This window comes from Vollenhovia emeryi, unplaced genomic scaffold (assembly GCF_000949405.1).
Source record: "Vollenhovia emeryi isolate VEMERY1.0 unplaced genomic scaffold, V.emery_V1.0 DF939181.1, whole genome shotgun sequence".
NCBI classification, from domain to species: Eukaryota; Metazoa; Arthropoda; class Insecta; order Hymenoptera; family Formicidae; genus Vollenhovia; species Vollenhovia emeryi.
Genome location: NW_011967185.1, coordinates 193,925 through 215,696, shown reverse-complemented (window position 1 = coordinate 215,696; position 21,772 = coordinate 193,925). Strand labels below are relative to the sequence as shown.

Genomic DNA, 21,772 nt, shown 5'->3' with positions numbered 1-21,772 from the left:
TACTTCAATACATGTTAATATAGATGACCTGTTATATAGATAAAATTTCATCAAACTATAGTAGAATGCACTCAATTATATTAAATCCTTGTTATGTTTATAATGATTTCTTCTGGTTATATAGCACAATGTGTATCATTGCAGTAGTTATAACAATCCGCAACCATTAATGCAATAATTTTCTATATATATAGTTACATTCTGGTAAAGCTTTAACATTCTTGTATTTTTATAGCAAATACCTTATTTCCTCTCGCAGAACTTGTTAAAAAAACAATTCTTCAGTTTGTAACATTGCATAGACTACATTTGCAGACCGAAGAATGTCTCTCTTTCTATTAACCCTAATTTTTTTAAATAATTTCGTCGATCGTATAGTGGTACTATATAAAATTTATTCATTATGATAACAATACTTAATTCTTTCAATTTATTGCGATAGTCTCTTTTAGAAACTAAATTAAATCAGTTTGTAATAAAAAAACGAAATTTGTATCAAATCCCGAGCAATAATTTAAATTAGAAAAGTAATTGTACAGCTATACAGGGGGTATGTAGATGTATGTGTATAAAGGCAAATGTATAATACTAAATACTTTTTGAATAAGTAACATCTCCCAGCGTCTTGCGCATTTTTTAATTACTCTTGATAACATTAATTTTATAAGCTTTGACCTAATATTTGATTAAATTTCATTTTTTAATGACAAACTATCAAACGTTATGATGATAATCGCTAATAGCTATACACAATCTGACACTTAATACTCATACTCCATATATGTATACATATATATATATGTATATACATATACATATATGTAGGCCATAACGTAATAATACTAATACAATGTCAAAAAGCAAGTCGTTATATTACAAGATTTGTCTTAGTCTACGTGAGATAATTTTCAATAAATATCTTTGTACCTTCTCTATATATCGTAGATCGAGATTCATATGTATTGTTAACATTATGCCTCTCTTTTCTGTATTCAAGTTTCATTTTAGGTCGTTGAAAAAGACTCACGTACTATTCATTTAGTTAATAATTTTACATGTTACACGCAACGTGATACCTTTGCGCAAACCGTAAATTGTGGCAAATGTGTGAGAAGCTTCTCTCTCAAGAAGTTTCAGTCGTTTCAGTCTATCTATATGTAGGTCGGAGAATCCTTGAGACTGGTATGACAAGCATCACAGTTATAAACATTTTTCTCGTTTACCAGCGTGCATTTCGGACACTCTTTGCCGCCGCTGGCGAGCGGCTTGTCTTCGTTCCCTTTGCACCTCGATTTGGCGCACATGTCGCAAATGTCTCGGTCGGGCATATTCAAATATGTGCACGTGGCACAGCTCCATCTCTTTTCGCCCTCCTCCTCTTCCCTCTTTTGTTTGTTCATTTGCGCGATATCGAGATTTTTTAAGGAATCCGCAATCTTCGCTATCTGATCGGAGGATTTGTGCGTGCGTGGAATCGGCAAGGTCTGACTGTTGTGCTTCTTATCTTTATTATACGCATCGGTGTTATATCTATTTGAATCCGACAAGTCGAAGGAGGAGGATTTCTTTTTGAAAGGTAGAATATCTTGGTGATTTTTGCCATTTGTTTCAGATGAATCCATCTCAATCATCTCGATCTTGCCACCGCTTTTCTTCTTCTCGAATCTATGCGCGTTATACTTATCTTCGTTCTCCGCTTGTCTAAGTGTTTTGTGTTTGGCGCGAATAGAATCCAGCTCCTTCTTATGCTGCAGCACGTCTTCTCGATCATCGAGATCCTTGTAGTAACCTAAGCTCTCAAGATTCCTGTACACAAAGTCCCACGTATCGTAGCCATCCCTCCCGACGCTGGAATTGGATCTGCTAGCAGTTTTTCTATCGGTTTTACCGTGTTCGCAATGATCCCCGTCGCTCGACTGCCGTCTGTAAAAGTCCACTTCGTCCAAGTCCGATATCCGGTGAGACGTGGATTTACGAAGAGCGTGCGTCTTGTCATAATTGGTCACGGACGCCGGTACGTCGAGTTCAATCAGTCTGCCGGTCGGCACTCGGGCTGCATACGCTGGCAATGTGGCGCAATACGGATTCGGCACGCTATTACCGTAAAATCTGTTGCCGTGAGAGGGCAAGCAGCCATAACTGGTGCAACAATTGATGAAGCCGTGATTCATCGGTTGATAATATCGATAATTAGCCGGTATCGCCATGTTTGTCATATCTTCGATGTGCCGATAATCCGTCTGGCAGGTTGACGGCATTGTTGCGTTGCAATTGGCGTGCACAATGTGATGATAAGGTGGATGCAACGGCAGAACGTCTATGCCCGTGGATTGCGGTGGATAGTAATCCTTATAGCTGTCAGACTTTGCGCGATTCTGATGCACCTTCTCGAGGAAACGATAATTTAGCGCTCGAATCGCCTGCTCGGGCGTGCCAACGTGATTCTCGCGAAACTCCAGCACCTCCAGCCAAGAGATGGTGTACTTTTGCGACACGCTTTCCCATATCTGTTTCAAGATCTGCAATTTTACAAGCAACCTTACGTCAGTAGCCTGTAACCAGTCTGTGTACAACGGCTGTATTATTTATTTAACTGCACCGCGTTCCATTACCTGACACTCCACGAAAGCTACAATAGCATCTCTACTGACATTTGAGACCTTATCAGGATCGATCGGCCCTTCCAAGGTTAGTACACCCAAACCGGTATGCTTGTAACCCATCTGCTCGAACATTAACTCGGCACCTATCAAATTTGCCTCCACTTCGTGCTTGTAATAGCCGCTATACGTCTGGAGCCCGATTCAACAAAATGTCAATATGTCAAACAATATACAATTTATATAATTACAGACTAAAGATCAATCACCCTCACTATCCTATATTCTTTTCGCCAGGGCTGAGCCAATAGGTTGGCTGCGTACAAGGAAATTGCACTCCAAGCTGTCGCTGCTCTATACCCGCTGAAATCTGTCAACGTTGCCGCCGATCTGTGCAAAATATCTGCCGTTTCTTGAAATACATATTTATTCTCGTTGGGTACTAGACAGAGATATTCCTTTATAAAGCCTGAAATTCATTAAGTGATATCTAAAATATATCTTGAATCTTTTATTGAAAGAGGCTGAAATTACTCGACGATATACCTTCCAATTTGTGTCGTTGTTGTAGCTTTAAAGGGCTATCGTCCGTTTGCAGATACACCAAGTGACTCTGCTCCAATCTCGTGCTGATCTCTTGTAATCTATCTTTGCCTCTCATTATCACATCATTCGCCATTTTTATTCCTACAATTATAACGTAATGACAAGTTGCACGACTATGGAAAACTGGACGACGCTATTGTTTGCACGAGAAATTCTGGCATTAAAAAAAATTGACAGTTGCCAATGCACATTTTCCGAGAACACTTGTCACAATCCCTTAACGAGGTACAGAGATTCGGAACAACGTGTCACCTAAAAATAGCGAGCATTTACGCTGCTGCGGATTACAAACCTCCTAGAAATCTGATTTCGGAGCAGATTCCCGATTCGAACTACGACTAGCTCCAACCTAAAAATAAATCCTATATTTAGTAATGGAATCATGGGCTTCTGTAAATGGGCCAATAATTTCGTCGATTACTTGACACGTGGCGTAATTTTCCATCTCAGAACACGCGCGAGCCATACGATTTAGCGTGACGCTGTTTAAACACGACGTGTATCCTTACATCTTTCCATAAACAATAGATATTTTCCGCAAGATTTTTTTTTTTGGTTATGTTCGCATTACATCATGCATAGAATGCCCGAAGACACGAGACGCATCTCTAAATCCTTTTTGTATATACATGTGGCGCCGCCAAGTGGATATTGCACGAAACTCTAACCGCAAAATTTTTGAAACGTAAAACCATTTTTAATCTCGTTAAAGAAAAGTATAACTTGCATAGTTGGTTGAATCTTTACGTAAACGCGTAAAAAGGGATCGAAACATTGAAGTAATAATTTTCTTTATTTGCCTTGAGAAATGATATATATATTGTATATACATATTGCAACGCGCAAAATAATATAGTCTTTATGTGCTCATCATACGATCAGAGAGATGTTGCACGTAAATAGAAATAAAATGTATATACAACTATAAAAAGAATTTATTTGAAATGTTAATATTATTAATACACTTATCGTAATTGTTATTGTAAAGTACGGTTAACGTTATTTAGTTATTATCATACCGAATTAGAATATAATAAATACTGTGTAAAAACTTACAAGTTCGTCTTATTATGAGATAAATGCTTTACAAATTGGAAATAATGACTTATTTTGCAAATATGCACGATTTCTTTCAAGTTCCATTTTCCGCTGTAATAGACAGTCTTGAAGAAGAAAAGAATACAGTATGAGCCAATTATTGTTTCAATGAGAATTAGTACATTAATTGAAGTATTCAACTTAATGATAACAATCGAGATGGCAAAGATGCAATTAAAAATATATCACGATATGTACAAAGCAGATCATTTTATCGTTTTTTGTATGTTATTTAGATATAAAAAAATCATAATTTTTCTTATAGTCAAAAAACCAAAAAAAAGTAAATTTACTAAAGATATTGTCAAAAATGGTACATTTTACTTTTATAAATTTAAGCGACAATAATGTAGCCATGTACCATAAATATATCCAACTGTGAATAACAGATTTCTATAGCATATCAATCAATTACAATCATTTAAGAATATTCATTCATATGAAAAATGTAACATATTTTAAAGACTGTTATTCAGATCAAGACGTGGCCTTTTACTGCGTACTGTAGATGCATCCTCTTGGGAGTCGCCATTGGTAGACAAGAACTCTCGTTTTCTATCTGCATTCTAGAAAGTTTTACAATTATAAATATTACAGTTTGCCAAAGAATTGTTTAATAAAAATGTTTAACTCAATTACTAAGTAATATTACAACTAAACTGTTGGGTAAAATGGTAAGACACACCTTTGTATCTGTAAGATCTGAAATCTAAAATCAAGTGAATTGCAATAGAATATGGTTTAAATTAATCTAGTGAAAAGAATACAAATTTGGACGGTTCTGATGAATAAAAATATATTATTTTACACAATTTTTGAAAAAAAAGAAGGAATTTTGAGTTGCTAATACACACAAAAGATTCCAAAGTCAAGAAGACCTAAAGATTAATATTGCATCGCAAGCATATGTAAGTTTTTCTAATAAAATGATGAAAGTAGTTTAGAACAAAGGTGAGACTATTCATTATTAATATTAGTAGAAAAGGAAACTAGTTTTATTTAATTACAATGTTCTCTTGCCTTTCAAAGAGAATCTTATAATTTTGTCCAACACAAAATCCATCATTTTCTTCAATTAAAAGTTGATTGCATTAACAGTTTATTTTATACAGATGTTATGTAAAAATTACTATTTCTATTCGCTGCGTTATTTTACATACATGCAAACTTGTAGTCCAGTATACAAGCTTTCATAGTGTCTTATCATTTTGCAGGAGTATATACTGTGTTCTAACTGCTTTTTACCTTCTTATCCCATTGTTGATGAAGATACCTCAGCAAAATGGTTGTTTTTTCAGTAACTATGACTGCAAACACAAAGAGATTAGCTAACATATTGGAGTATCATCGATATATATATTACAATATACACTTGCTTTGTTCGGAAGGGTAATCCTTGGTAGGAAGATAGACCGACGGTCTCTTGACACATGTCCGATTTCCATTATCGGTATGAAAATTTGCAAAATTGTTTTCGTCGTGTGACGGAAGGCCCTTAAGAAATTCGGCAACGGACTGCAAAAAATGTTGAGAAACATGTAAAGAGAACAGTGAACGCTTTCTTCTCTAATGAGTTTAGGAACATGCATTTAGATTGATTATTTTTCCAAATTACTCGATGGCCATTCCAAAGCAATTTTCCATCTATTTCTCGAGTTGCTAAGCTCGTTTAAAAGAAAAAATGTAACCATTCTGTCCATCACTGTACAAGTACGACAATACAAGGTTTTACTCGGATAATACGGTAAATTGCTAAATGGTAACGAAATAAAATGATAAATTCTTAGAACACATGACTCTGACAGGCGTTAAAGTATGCATCGTTGGACGTAAACATTCCTATACGAGCTTAGAAAATGCCAAGTGCAGCGATCAGTAAGCAAATAACTAGGTAGCAATTTGCACAGTCGAGTCATTTCTTACCATTATAAACGGATGAGCTGTTGGCCGCGAGATTCGTGATAATTCACATAAAAAAAGACTTTCGGACGACAAAATTGATACGAGACCACCATCGTCACATAAAAAGCCATAGAATATCGCGTTCTAAGATGAGAAAGCACTCGCGCAAGTCATTTTCAGTGCTTTCCGATGAGTTTCGGAACACACGTAGCATTAACCGCATTATGGTGGCTCCCCGCCAATGCCGCCAAACGCCTTTATTCACACAATAACAGAACTGTTTTTTATTGTCAAACCACGCGTGCGGCGTGAAACGTGTGTTGCGATTCTAACAAATGTTGATTTGCACGAATGAAAGCGATAAAACGAATCGAAAGGAAATCTCTCGAGGGTTTATACAATTGCATTCAACTTTTTATATATTATGTATAATAGTAGCTGGACCAAGTTAATTAAAAGTAACGACAGTTACAAATGTGAGCCTAGCGCGAATGTCGGGAGGGAACGTTGCACAGCTAGGCTCAGTTTTGTACAAGTGTCTTTCGCTCCCGACGAGGAATCCCTGATTGTAGTCGACACCAAAGGATACTTGTACTACATTGAATTGCCCGAAGATGTTCCACGTTACAAAATACTGGGAAACATCGGCCGGCCCACCCTCCTGGCATTTAATCCTGTGTGCACGGAGGAAATACTGATAGGACTCGATACCGGTGACATGAAGCTTTGGAAGCTTCACACGGACACGAGTCAGTTTGATTTGTTGTCCGGCCACAAGCTAGCACCGACGCACGTTTCCTTTTACAAGCGTCATTGTCTAACGAGCTCTCGAAATGAGGTGATAATATGGGATCTAAAATGTTGTAACAAGGCTCATCAACTGAAAGTTAGGGTCCAGAACACGATCAAGAAAGCCGCCTTCTCAAACGTTGGCCATATCGTTGTGCTGTATCACAACGACACTATGCAGGTCTGGACGTTAGGACAGTTGCATAAGGATACGAAAATTGATACAAAGATATTTGGAATACGTTTTAGCAAAGATTTCATCTTCACGAAAGATGGCAGAGCCATGATAGTCAGTGGCACAAGAGGCATAAGCATTCTCAATACATACGATTGGAGTCTGCTAAAGAAATTGTGCTTACCTAATAATCTTGTCGAGGCAAAGCAATTGTCTGTCGTTCCACGTCCATTAGACGGTGGAGCGAATAAGATCCTTGCATTTCTATCATCGAAATGTACTCTTCAGCTCTGCGACTTGGACGCGTTAACGTTTCTCGAGATACCCAGCCATGTCGGTAGGATTAAAAAATTTGCAATTTCGTCTACTGGTCGATATATAACTTATATAGATCACGAAGGATGTTTATACATAATGCAGACGGATAAAGTAATTTCGAAAAAAAGAATTCAACCCGACAGCAGATTGTTGAAAGCGTGTAGAGTACGTGCGCACACAACAAGTGATCACTTGGAATGCGTTAGACAAAGCACGAAGCGAGAATTAAACGTGAAACGATTGATGCCTATTTTGAAAGAATTTGGAGAATATCCGGAGAAATATCGTACATTAATTTGGTCCACTATTTTAAAATTGCCAGCTAATAGAACTGCATACGTATCCTTGGCAAGCAAAGTAACACGTGGAAGATTTGCGTTGGATACTCTAAGAAGTCTTCCCTTGGCAGACAAAGGCAAAGCGTCGTTGTTGGCCATGACAATAGACTGCTTGTTGCAATGGTGCCCTCTGCTGATTCAGAGTCCGTTTCTTCCCAATTTAATTTTTCCATTTCTTACGGTATTTCAGGTATCTCTTTAACTCATTACAAACGGAAATACTTGATTCAGTTTAGAAGACATGTTAAATTCTATTTATTTGTTTCAGAAAGATCCTTTGCTCGCCTTTGAGTTAATTTTAAGTATACTGCTAAACTATTGCCAAAAGTGGTTCGAATACCATCCCTTGCCACCATTGAATATTTTGGGGATTGTTGAGAATATTCTCCTAGAGACTGACCCCGTGCTGTTGAACATCTTTTGCGAGCGTGGAATCACAAGTAGCGAATATGCGTGGCCACTGCTTCAAACTGCGATGAGCGAAGTGTTGTCGGGGGACGAGTGGTTGATTTTGTGGGATCATCTAATATCTATTCAAAAACCTTCCTTCTTATTGATGTGCGTCGTTGCATATAATATTTGTTTGAGAGACAGCGTAATCTCTTTAATAAAGTCATCTGGAGATATCAAAGTGTTTTACAGCACTCAAAGTCATATTAGAGCCAAAGATTTGTTAAAGATTGCAAGAAAAATAGACGAGGAGATACCAAAACGAATGCATCCTAATCGTTACCTGAGGTAATACATAGAGCACATCCAAAATATTCGTACAACTTGATGACACTTGGGATTAATGAATTTTTAATTATTTCAGAGATAAACTATTGGAATTAAATCATAGTGGACCTTATCCTTTATTTATATCGAAAGAATATCCAAAATTGCTTACCGAAAATTTCAGCGTTGCCGATTTGGAAAAATTAAAGATGCAAAAACACAATTTGCAAGAATGTAATCGTAGTATTGCAGATTTTGAAAAAAGAAGATTACATGCAGAGACTGAGGCTTTTGCGAGGCAAATTCATGAAAGCAGACTAAATGGTAAAATTTCCATATATATTGTTTAATTTCTTGTATTTTCTCAGTGCCTAATCTCTCTCTTTCTCTCAATATTTTCAATTTAGACTATAATTTAGTTAAATTATAAATATTACAAAGAAGTAATGGATTGCTTTTATTTCAGAGGTACGAAAATGTTTTCAACAACATATTAGTAATTTAAAGTGGCAACTGCTATCAAATGCAGAAAAAGAAAAATGTTATCATCACTTGTATAAAGATTCTGATTCTGAAATGAAACAGGAATGTAATAAATGCAACATTTCAGAGGATATAACTTGCAATTTTGAAGATGCTAATTCGAGAAATTATAAAAAGTTGCAGCAAGATATAACATATCTCGAATATCAAGTACAAAGTTTGTTAGAGTCACTGAGATTCCATAAATAAGATATAGGTTTGAACTTTTGCAGTAGTTTAGGCAAAATAAAATAATATTTTATACAATTATCGCGCAACACAGAAATAACTAATAATTTGTTATATATTTTTCTTGAAAATTATTTGTATACTTTTTACAAATCATTATCTTTACATCTTTTTACATTAAAATATACAAAATGTAAAAATGTATAAAATTTTGTACAGTACGATATATTGTATATTATATAGCGTGTGTACATATACGTATAGAAAAATATTTATTTTATTTCAATGTTATGTGGTAAGAAAGATACAATGCATTTTATCTATTATTATTAAAAAGATAAAATTTAACATCTTGTTGATAGTGGATGGTTCAGACAGACTGAACATTTGTACTTGCAAATATATTACAAATTATCTGCTAATGATCATATTGTATAAAGGAATGAACAGGTACGCTAAGCTTATCTCGACCTCTCAACAGAGTCAACTCCATTATTACTAAGCATTCAATTACATTAGCGCCTACTGATTTTAATAATTCCACTGCTGCAGCCATGGTACCTTTAAATAATACATTTTTTTATTGATATTACCAGCATATTTATTGTAGCAATTGTATCTTACCTCCAGTTGCCAGTAAATCGTCAACAATTAGCACTCGGGTTCCTTTGTCGATGAATTCTGTTTGCAATTCGAATGTCGCCTGTAAAGATGAAGAAAAATCGGTTTATACATCTGGAAAGTAACTTGTGCAGAATCAATATTCTATATATACTGGGCATACTTCTCCATATTCCAACGTGTACTTTTGCTGATTAACCTTGCCTGGAAGTTTACCCTTTTTTCTAATAGGCAAGAAAGGCTTGTCGAGCTCCATGCATATCATAGGACCAAAGAGAAAGCCACGCGAATCCAATCCAACAACTAAATCGACTTGGAGGTACAACATGTGCTCCATGATTAAATCTTTCATCGCTCGTAACGCAACGACATTGTGAAACACACTAAATATATCTCTGAAAATAAATTATTTACATAATAGATTTTAGAGAGGAATAACAAATATAAAACCAGAGTGTTTTTTATCCTTAATAATTTCTTCAGCTATTCTCAATCGCTTCTTACTCACTCACCGAAAAATAACCCCAGGTTCAGGGAAGTCAGGATAACTCTTTATAGCATTTCTCAATATTTGCAATTTATCCTTCTTATCCATTATTGTAACAATTGTACACTTGAGAACTTAAAGTAATGACAACAAAATGGAATGGACCGTTATATAATCAAAATTGACAATGTTAATTCTCTTTTAAATTAGGCTTTCTTGAGAAATAACTTTGATACTTGGATCTTGATTGATCTCTCGTTATTTTACTTGTGACGAAATAAAATTTTTAATACTGATCGATAAAGGACAGATTATTTAGGAATGTTGCCCTATCTCCTCTATCTCTAGCTACGTTCTGCTGCGTTCCGGAACATTCCCATTGCGTGCACATATCTATAGTTGGTGTCACGTGTACTATAGATAATGCATTTATCGTGCCTATCGGGTGCGGAGGGAACTATGACGAAAAAAATTTTTCAATCGATTGTTGATAAAGCCAACTGTCAAAAGTCATGTATTGATCGATTCTCCTCAAGATGACGCTACATATGTCTTTAGAAAAAATAAGCAAAACGGAGAGAGAAAATAGACATCTATTTTAAACAATCGTTTATTTATACTCTCATTTATCTATGAGAAACACATTTGTGCATCTCTGCATATTTAGTAAATAAAATGAAATAGCTGCTAGATATAACATAATAGTAATTATATGTATATATATTACTGTACAATAGTACACGCGACGTGTTTGTGGATATTAAAAACAATAAAAAAAACATATTTACAGCATGTAACACTAATAGAAAATTAGTACATATAATATATATTACAAGATGAGAAGATACCTTCCCCTCAGAGTTAGACACTTGTATGTGTGTGTGTGTGTGTCTATACTAAATACTTGTAAAAATATTAAGATATAGTGGAAATTTTGTAGCTCATTAAATTTAAAATGTTTAACTCTTCAATTGTATATTACTTCTTCCAGTATTTGGCTCACTAAAAAATATTATGTATGTATCTATGTATTTATATGAAGAATCAATCTGAGAATGGCGTATAAAAGCAAAACTTAGGTTCTTTTTCATTTTCTAAGAATTGTGGCCAAGTTAAAATACAGTATCTCGTCACACGTGTACAGATTAGAATGAATTGAAGAAATATCTTGCCTCCGGGGCCCTGTTTTAGAATTAGAAGTAATTGTAACATATATCATTAGAAAAATAAAATAGACATTTAACTAACTGAACGTGTACTAAATGTACAAAGTTAGTTTTGTCTGGAGACAAGCAGCAATTGTAAATAAACAGTTTATAAAAAAAATGTAAAAAAGAAATTGATATTCTCCTTATAACGCGATACTTAGAAAAGTGTGAGTTTTGCTTGTATAGCTCGAATTTTGAATAGTGAAATTCATCAATAAGATTGTCGTTAAACTTTTGTCGTTGCCAGAAGCTTGATGTAATGAGCTTTGTGAGTAATTTCAAACTCCTGAGCCGGCAGGAAGCATTGCGCCTGTATCCTCGGGTGTCGCAGACGCCTCGCAAGATTTCTACCGAGCACAGCAAGGATAACGAGGAGAACACCGGTAGCAACGACCACAGCCATGATGATGAATACCTCGACATTTCGCCTGTTGTAATTCTGCTCGACTAATTCGACGCAGCGAAATCTCTCGCGATCATCCACCAAGCTGGCAGACATAACGATAACATTGGTGAATTGGTCCAAACTGGCGCATACCCTGTAATAACCCGGCAATGATACTTTGACGTTGGTGATGGATGCGGCAGCGGCGCTACAATTGAGGCTCTGTCGATGCACCGCGGAGACCTCGTCGAATATAATAATGGACAGTTGGCAGGTAGATGCCACAGTCGTGTCCTTTGTCCCGGAGAGAACTACGCCGATGTTGAGGAAGCCCTTATCAGATACGTTTACGTGGACACCGGTAATCCGCGAATAGGAGTCGAGAGATGTCTGGGTGGACGTCGGAGAACTGGAATCCTCTGTCCCAGCTTGTTGGGTCTTCTCCAAAACGATGACATCGCTACAACCGAGCCCGAGGGATACGTCGTCGTAAACGGTGGGTACCAATAAAACTACACAATAACGGTACTTGTGGCCCAATTGCAGGTGCAGGGAAGCTGGTATGGTGACTGGCAGCATGCAGGGATCTCGCATCATTCGGGAATCACAGTGCAGCGGACTGGATTCCGTTTGAATCTCGCTGTCGCCGACTGTTTCGTAGACGATAAGCGAGTCGCAAGTGTAACGCTCAGCGCACTGTTCCACGTGCCACAATAAATTGACACCGGTTGACTCGTCGTAGCGAAACTCTTTGAGACTTAGTTGCGCACCTGCCACAGGTACCCGGGTCATGATGGGTGGCGTGGGCTCGCCGCAAAGCAGACTGCCCGGTGGTACTTGCGTTAGAATGCCGTTCTCTAGGGCAGGCGGTGTCGCACACACCGCCGATGACTTGTCCTCCTCTGTCAGGCTGGAGTTTGCTAGCCAATTGGCGAACTCTAACAAGGTGCAATCGCAATTTAATGGATTGTCCGCGAGGGAGAGCCTCTTGAGACGCAGCTTTGACGTTAGCACGTCGTTTGCTACGATTGTGATGTCATTGTCATCCAACCGTAAGTCTTGTAAACTCTTCAAAGGCACCACCAGATCAGTCGTTAACGCTCGCAGAAAGTTGTGCGTTAGATCTAAAGTTATTAATTTCTCTAGATGAGCCAAGGAAGCACCGGACACGGCGACGATGCGGTTGTTCGCCAGGTCCAGTCGCGTCAAAGTCGGCAAGTACTTGAACGAATGGTCCTCCAACACGTCAATCTATCAATATTTATATACAAGACATTTAAATGAAATCACTTAGAAATAAAGGACATTTCTCTCTCAACTTTTAAATACTCACTTGATTGTGACTCAGACTCAGATAAGTGAGATTTCTGAGACCCATGAGAGCTCCCTGCTGGACGTTGACGAGACTGTTTTCCGAGACTGTGAGGAAGTGCAGCTTGGGCATTTGTGGCAACAGATTGGGACCCATTGGACCCAGCAGCAGATTGTTGGACAGATCGAGCTCTTCCAAGCGTTTCAGACCTCTCAACGCGGACAAGGCGGAAACGCTCAGACGATTTCCACGCATTCTCAGTGAACGCAATGCTGGCAATGTCGAGAAAACCTGCGGTGACAATTGTGACAGCAGATTGTCGCACAAGTCCAGATAAGTCAGACTCGACAGTCCCTGAAACAGAATATTTTGTCACTTTTCAATCGAACTTGACAAAACTATCCTTTCTAAATAGCTGTCTCTTTTTTGCAAACAACTATTCATATTTATATGCACTCATAAAAATACAACACTTGATTGTACCTTGAACGAGTCTGCTTCTAATGTCTTCAATTTATTATGAGACAAGTCCAGCCGGTCTAGACCAATCAGATATGACAGCGCAATCGTGGGAACTGAATCTAGGAGATTGCTGGGCAGTCCTAACGCTTGCAACGGTCGCGCCAGCGCGGTAAACGCATTCTCATCAACGTGCCGCAACTCGCCGGTGGAGACGACTAATCCGTGAAGTGCGACATCCTCGAGGAAATGTGCCGGCAATACAGAAATTCCCGTCACGGTCACATCCAGCAATGATATTGTGTCCGGCTGACTATGTTTCAAATGGTCGCTGATGGTCTAAGAGAAATAATGAAGATAAGAAAAATTACTTTTTCACTCTGTCGCTCGTTTATCTTAAAATTTATTAATTGTTACCGCGTCTTTTCATCTTATATTCTTTCGATAGATTTACAAAAAGAAACTCACTATGAGTTCAATACTAACAAACGTAATTGATAACAGGCGGAAACAATGGGTGCTATCAAGCAACGTGAAAAAGAGATCGAGCAACCGAGAAAGGGGAAGGGATGAAAAGAGACACAATGGACTCTTGTAACTTGTATTTCATTGGCAAGTTATACCACCCACGCTCTTCTTGACTGTTGCTTAAAAAGTAATGACCTCAATTGTGTTGCGAAGCATAACATCACAAATTAAGCTCATCTTTCTATAAATTTCCCTAATTTTTCCCAAGAAAAACTTGTAGATTTACCTCCAGTGCTGTTCTATCGCCGGTACATCTGAGCGTATGTGGAAAATCGCAAGAACACTCCACGCCCGCTTTTGTGATATTCGGACATTCCCACACAGCGTCAGAGGAAGACGATGGCGATGGCGACGACGATAATGCGTGGGACAGATTTTTTGGGATGCCATCGTCTTGTGTTGTCATAGTCGCCGATGACGACAATGCGTTTTCCTCGGTGATTGTCGTCGTGCTCATGGATGTACTATCGATGTATGCCGATGTTGCTATCAATGTAGAGATTTCCATTGTCGTTGTGACATTGTCTTCTCTCGCGTCGAGGCATGACGCTGTCATTATCAATGCTAAGATGAGGTCCCGAAATAATTTCGGCATTCTAGAAAGAAACGTTTAGACATATTGCATTTATCATTATCTGTCATACAGAAAATATTTCTTTATCATACGATCTGACAAGTAACGCTAAGATACAATTGCGATTTTGTTTTGAGAGTTAACGCACGCAAATTCATTCTTAAACGCTGATCACTGAAAATCTCAATTTAGAAATGACAAATTGCCAAATTGCGAGTGTAAACATTTTACAAAATTCTACAATACATATCCATGAAAAGTATATTTAAATCCGATGTCTCAAGTATACTACAATGAATTATGGCTTATTACGAGAGGCGACCTGGAAAAGCTGCTAGAACTCGAACGAGGATTGCAAGAACACGCACCGTTAAAAAAAAGAGCTTTTTTAGCTTCGGTGTTACCTATATACCTGAGGCATGTGCTCAAATTAACTTTGTGAAAAACATTTCGCGCATGTGTTTATAAAAATATTGCTTTTTATATAATACAAATAATACGATGCTATTAATCTCTTTCACTGAAATCTTTGATTTAATATATAGATACCGCAATATTGTAAGAAGACTCATCATGTGTTACGATCAAATGGTCCAGACGCAGAAACGGGAGTTAATTAAGAAAATGTTAGATTGCGCCATCGGGCGAATGCTAGAATATAAAAAAGAAATTGTCAAGCTCGATTATACGGATTATCAGTAGGTTTTTCCTTGTCCATTCGAGTTATCTACAATTTATATAGAAATACTGTATACACAGATGGCCCGACAATATTTTAAATCAAATGAAATTCACGCCAGACGACATCGAGTTACTTGCATCGGTGTCTGGCCGAGAACGGGTAGAGGAACGGAGAAAATTTATTCAAGAGTTGGTGGAAAGTGCCCGCAAAGGTTCGTAGTCAGTTTATCGATAATAAAATTCTGTTTAGACCAATTGAATAGGTTAAATAATTTAAAAAAATTTCATCGTTTAGTACCACAGATGAGAGAACGCAGCCTCTCACAGGTACACCTTGAGAGTATGCCCGAGACGGAGGATGAGACATTGAAGACGCGCGCCGCTCGAAGAAGAATGCGCATCGCGCAACCCTCGAAGGTGGAGTTAATCCGCGAATCGCCCAAGGAAAAAGCCGCCCGAGAAGCAAAGCTCGCTGCTGAGAGGATTATGCGTAGCGCGATATTATTGATGCAGAGTCACGAGAGAGCCAGAAAGGGACGTCGCTATGGTGCAAATGGTATTCGCAAGAAACTAAGTAGTTTCATTCTAATAAAATCTCTCTCGAGTTATCTGGATGTCTATTAACTTTCTTTACGATTCTGTTAATTTTTGGTGCTTTCGTAGTGAAACGTATATACGATTACAATAAGAAAGTGAGGACCGGGGAGATAATACCGGAAGAAATAGATCGCATCAGATATATGAGATACATCAAGTCAGCGATGACGATACAACGCGCGTGGCGGCGTTATGTCGCTCGAAAAGCTATGAAAAAACGAATTGCGCGTCTCGAGGAAGCTTTGGATATGACGATACCAAGCTGGCGATGCCGCGAAACAGTCACAAAGGACAATGATAATTTTCAACGGCGACGTGCTCTGATGCCTGCGTTCGACGCACACACGAAGAAGGCGATCAGCGACGAACGTACGAGGGTAAATTTTCAGAAAACAGAATTCCTGATTTATCGCATTGTCATACAAGTAGATATAAAAATAGAAGAGAAAGCCGAAAGAGAAAAAGAAAGAATAAGAATGAGATTAAAAAACAAGTAATTTTCAAAAGCTCCTGAGAATCAGAGGTCCCGGATTAATGGAGGACATCACTGACGAGATTCACGAGTGGTTCGTCGTTTGGTACAACACATTAGGGCACTACGACGTGTTTCCGGCAGCGGATTTTGGTGGCAGCGTGCTGATCGTCACCGGGCAGACCTCGACGCCACAAGAGTATCTAATGGAAAAATTAGAAAAAGAGAAACAGGCCAAGGCAAAGGGCAGACGAGCTGTGAAAATGGTACCAATTCCCAAAGCTGAGCCTATCAAGAGCGAAGTTCCTGGCCGGAAAATGCCGCAAACAGATGCTTTATCCTGCTTGGAGGAAGCAAACGTCGATTTTATTCGAAACTGGAGTTTTCGGGACGAAAATGATCCGGAGAAAGTATATCTGGATCTAATCACCGAGAAACTCTGTTACGAGTTGCAGCTTGAAATGAGGGAGATAGTGGATGAATTGATGAGGGCTGAGCTAGAATTATTAAACAAAGCATTACTGAAGGATCACGCACGTGACAAAGAGAAATTCGTTATTCCAACAATGGGCAAACGTGATGAATAAGAACCTAATAATTTTGCATATCTACCTAATTTGTCTAAATAAAAATTGGAAATTTTCGTTGTCATGACAGATATAACGATAGATACCGACACAACCGTAACGAAGAAGAAGAAGGACATTTTGGAGGATATGGCCGTCGAGGATCTCTTCAGCGAGCTTTTACAAGCTAAAATCATTAGAAACTACCCAATTATTTTCTTACGCGATTGGTTTGGCGATCTCTCCTATCAAAATTACGAGGCACGTCGCGAGTCCCGGGCCTACAAGCATCGGCTCGGAGAGGTAAAGCAGCTCGTCTTGGAGTATTGTGTATTGCCTTTAATTTCCAAAGAGGCACATCAAGTTGCACCGCTCGTGCGTTCCGTGTGCATCTATGGATTACCGGGAGCCGGAAAGACTTCGCTCGCCAGTGCCATTTGTTCAGAGGTGATCTCTCTCGTCTGTATCTGCCCATGTAACTATTATGTTAAAAGATTTTGAAAATCTGTTATAACGAGATGTAAGAGATATATTTTTTAATTCCTTGTAATTTTATGATAATAATACCATAAATAAAAGTAGAATGTATTTCTCATTTATCTCTTTCTTTTAGATCGGTGCATTACTTTTCGACGTATCAGCACCTGTCTTGGTTAATAAATATAGGGGCAAGGAAAAGCAACAGAGGCTCATCGACATCATTTCGAAGGTGGCTCGCGTTTACGCGCCTTCCGTCATATTTCTCGATGCGGGCGAAAAACCTTGGCTAAGAAAAGTTCCACCAGAGGAAAGGCACCTTCAACCCAAGCGATTCGCAAAGTATTTTGTTAAACTAGTGAAAGACATTAAGCCAGGTGACCAGGTAAAGCTGCAAAGAGAGAGAGAGAGAGAGAGAGAGAGAGAGAGAGAGAGAGAGAGAGAGAGAGAGAGAGAGAGAGGGAGAGAGAGATTGGAAAACAAAAACCAAAAACCTGTGTGCACATAGAAGAAAAATTAGAAACTTGAACATGGCTTTCTCATAGAGGATGCTTTGTGTGCGAATTAAAATTCTGAAGAAGCAATTTCCGATTTGTACCTGAATTTACAAAGCTTCCTCTATGAGAAAAGCAAATTGAAATACAAAGTAATATGCAAATTTTTATTCTTCTCATAATACTGTAAAGCATATAAAGAGCCTTAGGCATTAGAAATATATATCGTGAGAACTCAGAGTAGCACTCCTAAATTGGAGGACTGTATCAAAGCGTATCGAGCAACGCAATCGAGCAACGCCCACTTTGTAAAATTCTTGTTATTCCCGTTTGAGATCTTTCTTTAATATGAATGAATAGCCGCCACCTCGACGGGTCCACATACATGTGGGGTCCACATACATGGGACTCTCTCTCTCTCTCTCTCTCTCTCTCTCTCTCTCTCTCTCTCTCTTTCTTTCTCTTTCTCCCGCGCCGTTCAGATCTCTCATCTCGATCGCTCGAGGTTGCTCATCAATGAAACACCTCCTACCTGTATAAATGGCCGCCGTATGAGCACGTAGGTGGCGGCAAGTTAACGTAGGATTTAGAGTGTTGAAAATTCCGGACAGATACTGTTACTCGCGCAATACTGTAGAGATTAAGCAGATTGACATTCACTTGAAAAGTTAACATATTATCGTTTTATTACAACTTTCATTAAAATCTGTATAAGAGTTACGACACCAATTCAACGAGATTTATTAGAACCTTTGACACATTAATGAAATCTGATTTTTATTACGTTAATTATGTTAATTATTAATATGACGAATTAACTCAACAGATACTATTTCTCTCGTTGTCCGAAGAACCTCAGAAAGCAAGAGCTGCCTTCATCAAGATCCATGATAAATTTATAATGGTGCCCACCACCGACTACAACACACTTTACATGTACTATAAAAATCTACTAATGAAATATCACGGTGTCGATCGCGACATTGATGTCTCCTGTCTGACCAAGATGTCCGTCGGTATTCCTTTGAATTTTATCCGACAAGCTGTGGAGAAGGTGTTATCGCTGCGCCGAAGAATTACCCTTAAATTTAATCCGTTAACTCCGATAGAAATTATGAATGAGGTATTGACGTATCGACATCCTACAACGGAGATTGTGGAGAATCTCGATAAGTTTGCAAGACGCACCCCACTTGCCAGTAAAAAAGCCAAAGTTTTATAAGAATGGAGCTTGCAATCGAACACGAAAAGACGAGCTTTTTTTCGGATATAAATGTATCGCAAAATTTTCGTTCAATACAATATGTTGTTCATATTACAACCATTTGTTTTATTGTAACAGCTCGTAAGTACAGTTATCTCTATTTTATTAGAGTCTGCTAGAGAAAAAAATGGAAATATTTGAATGTTAATTGAAATATTCTTAGGCAGGAAATGCAGGACTATATTACGATTAGAGAACGTTAGAGAGAAAATACGTACCTCTAATGTATAATGTGCCAGTCTCGAGCGTGTTGCCAACCCTTGCACCCTCCCACACCTGACCTCGGTCTCAAAGCGGAGGAGGAACCCAGTAGCACCCACGCCGGTCGAGTGTTGGCGAGTGCATCGTGCGATCTGTACTATATCAATGAAGAATCAATCCTCGAGGATTGGAACGTTTCCTGGTATCATATCACTCCTTGGAAATTGTACGAGATCTTCCTTACGTCCTGTTACGTTGGCGGCGTATTTCGACGGTTAAAGCTCGACTCTGATCACTCTTCAGTACTGAATCCCTCGCAGCATTGCTGCAAAATTGTCGCACACGAGATCTTTCCGAGGAATCTCTGTTAATAGCACAAATTGGCAATCTCAACCATCAGTCCAATGATGATCGTTGAGATTCGTTCACCAGGATGTACACTGTATTCACACATATACACGTAAGTCATCGGACGTGAACTCTCGTAGAATCATGTGGAAAACAGGTATTGTGTGTGCATCTTGGAAGGAAAGGCACGGTGATGCGAATGCTCCAACAATAATACTAGGATGGTCGTACGAATGATCGTACGACATGCGTGCTGCGAGGCAATGTGCCTCAAGTCAAGAGCATGCTCGGCAACCGTTCCGAGAGACGAGAAAACGTCGCCTCCACCGTCCACACGGTGGGGACTCCCCCGGTCCATGTCGCTCCGTCCGTCTCTCTGTGTCTCTTGGTTTCCACATAGCATAGCCATGTATGGAACACGGGACGACGTTCTCTCTCCCGGCCCTTACGCCCACTTGCCACAGTCGCGCTCTCCGTACCGGCTCTCCACCGGAGCTCGAGCAGGTATCGTCACGATTGACAACAACGACAATGAGAAGAACAACGACGGCGATGTCGTGTGAACCACCGTAGGAAGAGGAACCCCCTTTCCAATGCTGAGTAACGACTCACTTTTTTTCGAATATTCAGAAAAATTTCGAAAATCTCCAACTTCTATGATTCTAAGAGCATCGACGATCATTGATTAATCCAACTAGATAATTAAGAGATTCTTCTTTTAATTCGTCTAATAAGGAAACCATTTTTTGTATCGCGATATCCCTGTATCTTCCATTCACTAGCAAGTGACAAGTCTAATTATTTATGTATCCGCGAAAAGTATAAAAAGTAGTGACCAAATGATCTCCGTATGTGCTGTTTTCGTATGCGTGAAGATTTGAGAGAGAGGCTCAAGCATAGGAAGCAGGCGAGAAGGAGAAAGAAAGAGAGAGTAGGTAGAATGGTAGGGGGCCCCGAAGGTCTTCGGGATCCTCACGAAATGCCTTTTGATACTGGAAATCTGTTTGCCATCGTCGTTACGAAATCACGTAAAACCGGGCCTCTACGCCCACGCTGCAGCCGAGAGACTGGCACAGTCGCGGTGAAAGAAAGTCCAACTTCTTTAACAAGCTCGAGATGTTTATAACACGCCGGAAATTATACATTGTATCTCAAAATCACCAAGTTTCAATATCATATATGATATTTCATATTTATTAATTCTTGTAATTTTACCATCATAATTTTTCTAATTAATGACAATGACAAAAATTCCTTATATTGTGCAAAAACAAAATAACAATTTTCCATGCAAATCGGGAAAGAAAGCAGTGCTACAGGAATTTAGTTCTAGATATTGTAAGAAATTAATAATATCCGAGTCACAGCACTTTACTATTCTATACCATTATTAAATAAATATTTTTAGTGTCGTACCTTCACAAAACAAGATAAATTGGACTAACGTAAGAAAAATAATGAAATATGAATGTTATTAATTTTAGAGAACGTTAATCAATACGAAAAGGTCGGAGTTAAATAAGAATGATAGTTATAATAAAATTGTTTTGCAGCTTCAGATTATTCGATCCCGCGACCAAAGTCCATTATTAATGCTCGATTGTGAACGGCAAGTGTTTTTCTAGATCGCGACGGAAAGTCGTATGATTCCGTGAAAGACGATCGTTCGCACGATATACTGTCCAAGGGTTGTTGTGCTTGCACAAAAAGCTGCATTCTCTGAACCGGCTGCATTGAAACTAGTAGATTGACTTCTGTGCTTCGCAATTTTATTGCTGCTCATAATGCAGTTGCGTTATAGTGTAAAACGAAAAATTTGTTGAGAGCGCATTACGTCATTAAAA

At 38.6% G+C, this 21,772-nt stretch overlaps 6 protein-coding genes across 9 annotated transcripts; 2 read left to right on the top strand and 4 right to left on the bottom strand.

The window, feature by feature from the left end:
- Positions 1-61: 61 nt before the first annotated feature.
- LOC105562980 (protein tamozhennic) lies at positions 62-3,813 on the bottom strand. Its single transcript, XM_012014194.1, has 6 exons — positions 3,628-3,813; positions 3,499-3,555; positions 3,147-3,287; positions 2,870-3,069; positions 2,613-2,792; positions 62-2,519 (listed from the first exon to the last, which is right to left on the bottom strand). The coding sequence occupies exons 3-6, from the start codon at positions 3,277-3,279 to the stop codon at positions 1,152-1,154; spliced, it is 1,881 nt and encodes a 626-aa protein (XP_011869584.1). The 5' UTR covers positions 3,280-3,287; positions 3,499-3,555; positions 3,628-3,813; the 3' UTR covers positions 62-1,151.
- Positions 3,814-3,980: 167 nt separating this feature from the next.
- On the bottom strand, positions 3,981-6,373 carry LOC105562978 (DET1- and DDB1-associated protein 1). Its single transcript, XM_012014191.1, has 4 exons — positions 6,228-6,373; positions 5,681-5,819; positions 5,550-5,611; positions 3,981-4,870 (listed from the first exon to the last, which is right to left on the bottom strand). Exons 1-4 carry the CDS (start codon positions 6,228-6,230, stop codon positions 4,763-4,765), a joined length of 312 nt encoding a protein of 103 aa, XP_011869581.1. The 5' UTR covers positions 6,231-6,373; the 3' UTR covers positions 3,981-4,762.
- A 95-nt stretch (positions 6,374-6,468) lies between these two features.
- Positions 6,469-9,285, top strand: LOC105562977 (TBC1 domain family member 31). 2 transcript variants are annotated; one of them, XM_012014190.1, is made up of 4 exons: positions 6,469-8,016; positions 8,095-8,564; positions 8,641-8,867; positions 9,152-9,224. In XM_012014190.1, exons 1-4 carry the CDS (start codon positions 6,631-6,633, stop codon positions 9,160-9,162), a joined length of 2,094 nt encoding a protein of 697 aa, XP_011869580.1. In that variant the 5' UTR covers positions 6,469-6,630; the 3' UTR covers positions 9,163-9,224. The 2 variants fall into 2 exon arrangements, with proteins under 2 accessions (XP_011869580.1, XP_011869579.1); XM_012014189.1 differs by having other exon boundaries at positions 6,470-8,016; positions 9,010-9,285.
- Positions 9,286-9,361: 76 nt separating this feature from the next.
- Positions 9,362-10,789, bottom strand: LOC105562975 (adenine phosphoribosyltransferase). Its single transcript, XM_012014188.1, has 4 exons — positions 10,388-10,789; positions 10,039-10,270; positions 9,879-9,957; positions 9,362-9,815 (listed from the first exon to the last, which is right to left on the bottom strand). The coding sequence occupies exons 1-4, from the start codon at positions 10,468-10,470 to the stop codon at positions 9,673-9,675; spliced, it is 537 nt and encodes a 178-aa protein (XP_011869578.1). The 5' UTR covers positions 10,471-10,789; the 3' UTR covers positions 9,362-9,672.
- A 552-nt stretch (positions 10,790-11,341) lies between these two features.
- On the bottom strand, positions 11,342-21,767 carry LOC105562974 (leucine-rich repeats and immunoglobulin-like domains protein 1). Of its 3 annotated transcripts, none has more exons than XM_012014187.1 (6): positions 19,825-21,767; positions 19,598-19,732; positions 14,481-14,850; positions 13,751-14,065; positions 13,289-13,621; positions 11,342-13,206 (listed from the first exon to the last, which is right to left on the bottom strand). In XM_012014187.1, the coding sequence occupies exons 3-6, from the start codon at positions 14,847-14,849 to the stop codon at positions 11,797-11,799; spliced, it is 2,427 nt and encodes an 808-aa protein (XP_011869577.1). In that variant the 5' UTR covers position 14,850; positions 19,598-19,732; positions 19,825-21,767; the 3' UTR covers positions 11,342-11,796. The 3 variants fall into 3 exon arrangements, with proteins under 3 accessions (XP_011869577.1, XP_011869576.1, XP_011869575.1); XM_012014186.1 differs by having other exon boundaries at positions 19,598-19,737; positions 19,825-19,835; XM_012014185.1 differs by lacking the exons at positions 19,598-19,732; positions 19,825-21,767 and adding an exon at positions 17,368-17,511.
- LOC105562973 (IQ and AAA domain-containing protein 1-like) lies at positions 15,264-17,246 on the top strand. The gene is made up of 5 exons (XM_012014184.1): positions 15,264-15,526; positions 15,588-15,721; positions 15,805-16,065; positions 16,173-16,483; positions 16,614-17,246. The coding sequence occupies exons 1-5, from the start codon at positions 15,330-15,332 to the stop codon at positions 17,163-17,165; spliced, it is 1,455 nt and encodes a 484-aa protein (XP_011869574.1). The 5' UTR covers positions 15,264-15,329; the 3' UTR covers positions 17,166-17,246.
- Positions 21,768-21,772: the final 5 nt, after the last annotated feature.

Coding starts and splice junctions, on each gene's coding strand:
- LOC105562980 (XM_012014194.1), bottom strand. CDS start 3,279: ATGGCGAATGATGTGATAATGAGAGGCAAAGATAGATTACAAGAGATC. Junction 3,070..3,146: donor ACAACGACACAAATTGGAAG/GTATATCGTCGA, acceptor AATGAATTTCAG/GCTTTATAAAGGAATATCTC. Junction 2,793..2,869: donor AAGAATATAGGATAGTGAGG/GTGATTGATCTT, acceptor ATCGGGCTCCAG/ACGTATAGCGGCTATTACAA.
- LOC105562978 (XM_012014191.1), bottom strand. Junction 5,612..5,680: donor GGATTACCCTTCCGAACAAA/GCAAGTGTATAT, acceptor TTGTGTTTGCAG/TCATAGTTACTGAAAAAACA. Junction 4,871..5,549: donor ATCAACAATGGGATAAGAAG/GTAAAAAGCAGT, acceptor AAAACTTTCTAG/AATGCAGATAGAAAACGAGA.
- LOC105562973 (XM_012014184.1), top strand. CDS start 15,330: ATGCTATTAATCTCTTTCACTGAAATCTTTGATTTAATATATAGATAC. Junction 15,722..15,804: donor GGTGGAAAGTGCCCGCAAAG/GTTCGTAGTCAG, acceptor TTCATCGTTTAG/TACCACAGATGAGAGAACGC. Junction 16,066..16,172: donor ACGTCGCTATGGTGCAAATG/GTATTCGCAAGA, acceptor GTGCTTTCGTAG/TGAAACGTATATACGATTAC.
- LOC105562975 (XM_012014188.1), bottom strand. CDS start 10,470: ATGGATAAGAAGGATAAATTGCAAATATTGAGAAATGCTATAAAGAGT. Junction 9,958..10,038: donor ACACGTTGGAATATGGAGAA/GTATGCCCAGTA, acceptor TCATCTTTACAG/GCGACATTCGAATTGCAAAC. Junction 9,816..9,878: donor CGATTTACTGGCAACTGGAG/GTAAGATACAAT, acceptor TATTATTTAAAG/GTACCATGGCTGCAGCAGTG.
- LOC105562977 (XM_012014189.1), top strand. CDS start 6,631: ATGTATAATAGTAGCTGGACCAAGTTAATTAAAAGTAACGACAGTTAC. Junction 8,017..8,094: donor CATTTCTTACGGTATTTCAG/GTATCTCTTTAA, acceptor TATTTGTTTCAG/AAAGATCCTTTGCTCGCCTT. Junction 8,565..8,640: donor CATCCTAATCGTTACCTGAG/GTAATACATAGA, acceptor TAATTATTTCAG/AGATAAACTATTGGAATTAA.
- LOC105562974 (XM_012014185.1), bottom strand. CDS start 17,435: ATGCTTGTAGGCCCGGGACTCGCGACGTGCCTCGTAATTTTGATAGGA. Junction 14,066..14,480: donor GCGATAGAACAGCACTGGAG/GTAAATCTACAA, acceptor TATTTCTCTTAG/ACCATCAGCGACCATTTGAA. Junction 13,622..13,750: donor TAGAAGCAGACTCGTTCAAG/GTACAATCAAGT, acceptor ATTCTGTTTCAG/GGACTGTCGAGTCTGACTTA.